The sequence below is a fragment of the Rhinopithecus bieti genome, unplaced genomic scaffold (genome assembly GCF_001698545.2).
Source record: "Rhinopithecus bieti isolate Rb0 unplaced genomic scaffold, ASM169854v2 scaffold_7398, whole genome shotgun sequence".
Taxonomy (NCBI): Eukaryota; Metazoa; Chordata; class Mammalia; order Primates; family Cercopithecidae; genus Rhinopithecus; species Rhinopithecus bieti.
This window is the reverse complement of record NW_016805783.1, coordinates 1,865,311-1,868,283: the sequence shown is the minus strand read 5'-3', so window position 1 is coordinate 1,868,283 and position 2,973 is coordinate 1,865,311. Positions and strand designations below refer to the sequence as shown.

Sequence of the window (2,973 nt, the reverse complement as noted above, 5' to 3'; positions counted from 1 at the left end):
GAAATGAAAAACTGCATTTTAGTTTACAGAATCCAACTATGCATATAAAAACAGTTACATAGATAATGTAATATTGGCCTAATACATATACAAAAAGAGATAAAAGAAGATAATGACAATGTGGATAAGAACAAGAAAACATAGAAAAGAAATGTTAGATATGTAAAATATCATAGTTGTGTAATGCCCAGACCCGCGATGACCCGAAAGCAACCACCAGAGTCCAGAGACAAAGCCAAGCGGCAGGGATCGCTTTGTTTTGAGTTCGAACTCGGTTCCCTCCAGCTAGGTATCCGATCCTAGGGAGAGACCCCGAGCTCGGTGTTCAGCCGTCTTTTATAGTCAGACACAAACAAGTTACAGCAAGTTACAGAGTCACTGGGAATTTTTATAGTTGTAGGTTTACAATTGGCTGACATTTAAAGTTAAACATTAGTCAGTTGTTCATTGGTTCCCGCCCTTTGACCAAACCACAAACGGCCGCTTGCCCTGCTAGGGACTTTCCAGATAACCTTGTTGTTTTAGCATTAAGGGGAGTTTCCTGACTTTTCTGACCTCTGATATTCAGTATTTTTCCACTCCTCATTCCCCCCTCTCTCTAGTATCTTGAGAGCCAATCTTGGGTCTTATATGTCTGACTCGGAAGTCTCGGTGAGTACAGGTTGGTACTGGGCTCTCAGGACCATAAGCTGGACAGTGTTGAGTCTTTCTTTTACAAAGTTTGTTAATCTGTTTATTATACATGGTCCTATAGTGAGTAAGAGAAGTATACTTATGAATGGTCCTATGAGGGGCACTAGAAGGGAGTACATGGAGGAATTCCACCAGCTGTTGGCAGCAGAGGTGAATTGTTGTTTCTGCAATTCTAGGCTGAGTTTATGTAGTTGTTGAACTCGCGTTTCTACGAGTCCAGATTCATTTATGTAGAAACAACAATCTTCTCTGAGGAAAAGACAGGTCCCTCCTTTTTCGGCCGTTAACAGGTCTAGTGCACGGCGGTTTTGTAAAGTAACTTGGGCAAGGGAAGTCAATTGTCTCTGTAATGAGGCAAGGGATTCGGCGGAAGCTTCCATAGCTATGGAGAATTGATGAGAGAGTTTTGCAGTGCTGATAAGGGAGTGACCTAAAGCTCCCCCGGCTAGTCCTGCAGCAACTAAGGACGTGGTGAGTGAGACTCCGGCTACTAGGGGGAGGAATATAGCTCGTTTTGGTCTAGGGAAAGGGGCGGAGTCCCACCTGGAAAATTCTGCAGGGGTGCGCAAGGTTAGTTGGGGGACTAGCGTGACAGGGAGACACAGTAGGGTTATAGTGGCCTGAGTGGAAAGGTTCTTATATAGGGTCCCATTGCACCAGAAGAAAGAACCGGGAGGGGCAAAGAGGGTTGAGTTGGGAGTGGAAGTTGTATTACAGAGGGTAGTGCCGGCATTTGAATAACAAAAGGAAACTTGTGTCTGTCCAGGGTTTAGGAACAAGGGGACGTCAGGGATCGGGGGTGGTATGTGGCTATTGTTAGGGTTTAGGCTGAGAGAAGCGTTAGACGGGCCTGGAAGTGGAACTGCGGTTAACGGCGGTCGCCCTAGAGCCGCGCAGAAGAAGCATGCAGAGAGATTGCCTAGGCCAGTGGCGTTTGCGATTTCTAACCCTTCTCTTAATAGGGATAACCAGGAAAAGGGGCGGGTAGGAGTTAAAGTTGAAAGCTGGACATTTAATTCCCTTTCCTGGTTCTGTATAGCCGCGTGTAGGGTGGTCTGGATCTGAACAAGGGAACGCCAGAGAAAGAGACGGCTACTAGGCCAGGTAGTTCCTGAAGTCAAGTACATAGCCCCTTTTTGCTGGGAAGTCCAGCGGGAGTCCCAGGGGTCCCAGATAACCCAGGTGTAGCCTGATGTGGTTTTAAAGAAATTGTGTGACTGCCACGTTTGACTGGATAGGGACTCAGAAGTTTTTAGGATTTTAACGGTGTGGATTTTGCAGGACCTATATGGACAGCCGACACTTTGTTCTACCCATGAGTTATTACAATAAGAGAGTGTTTGGTCAAAGAGGAAACAAATTGCGGGTGCTGCTTTTCCTGGCTGGTGTTTAAAATCAGTGAAATTTAGATGGATGGGAGTGCTACAACCCCCAGGGGGACAGTCAGCAGTGCCTAATACATAGCCCTTTTGTTCTGTCTGAGCATAATTGGTCCAGTTCTCAGTCAGGAAGAAACGCCAAGCGAAAGGGGATGTTGCCGGGTTCGCCTGGGTCTCCCCACAAGGGATCCATAAGAGTAGAAGAGTTATAAAGGAGGTAGGTGTCATAGTTACAGTTTAGGTTGCTGACGGCGTAGAACAAGTTTTAGAGGGTTTTCTTTGGTCCGGTCAACTGTCCAGGTTGCTGCCTCTCCCGTCGAGGATGTAACAAGGTCCGAGAGCGGGTCTATAGGCTTGGCGTGGGTGTGATGAATCCAGGCGGCGATGCCTTCCACTTTGAGGGCCGTAGGCGTAGTCAGGATCACCTGGAATGGTCCTTTCCACCGGGGTTCTAGGGTTTCTTGTCGGTGGCGCTTGACGAGGACCCAGTCTCCCGGTTTGTATTGATGTGGAATGGGTGGAGGCCCAGCTTCATATAGTTCTTTTAGCTTGGGCCAGACTTCCTCATGAACTCTCTGTAGGGCTTGTAAGGAGAACAAAAGTTCAAGACCATTATCTGTGTCAGCTTTGAGGAGATTGTCTTTAAGGTTAGGGAGGATAGGGGGTGGTTTGCCATACATTATTTCATAAGGGGTAAGTCCTAGTTTATAAGGAGAGTTACGTGCCCGGAACAGAGCGTAGGGGAGGAGGACTACCCAGTTAGCGCCAGTCTCCATGGTCAATTTAGTTAGGGTCTCTTTTAATGTTCTATTCATTCTTTCTACCTGACCTGAGCTTTGGGGTCGATAAGCACAATGTAGTTTCCAATTAGCCCCAAGGATGGAAGCCAGTCCCTGACTTA

At 47.0% G+C, this 2,973-nt stretch overlaps 1 protein-coding gene across 1 annotated transcript; it reads right to left on the bottom strand.

Annotated features, from left to right (window-relative positions):
• Positions 1-507: 507 nt before the first annotated feature.
• Positions 508-2,299, bottom strand: LOC108530725 (endogenous retrovirus group FC1 Env polyprotein-like). Its single transcript, XM_017873752.1, has 2 exons — positions 2,160-2,299; positions 508-1,825 (listed from the first exon to the last, which is right to left on the bottom strand). The coding sequence occupies exon 2, from the start codon at positions 1,818-1,820 to the stop codon at positions 627-629; it is 1,194 nt and encodes a 397-aa protein (XP_017729241.1). The 5' UTR covers positions 1,821-1,825; positions 2,160-2,299; the 3' UTR covers positions 508-626.
• Between the last annotated feature and the right edge of the window lie 674 nt (positions 2,300-2,973).

Excerpts from the sequence above, each read along its gene's own strand:
- LOC108530725 (XM_017873752.1), bottom strand. The coding sequence starts at position 1,820 with ATGTACTTGACTTCAGGAACTACCTGGCCTAGTAGCCGTCTCTTTCTC.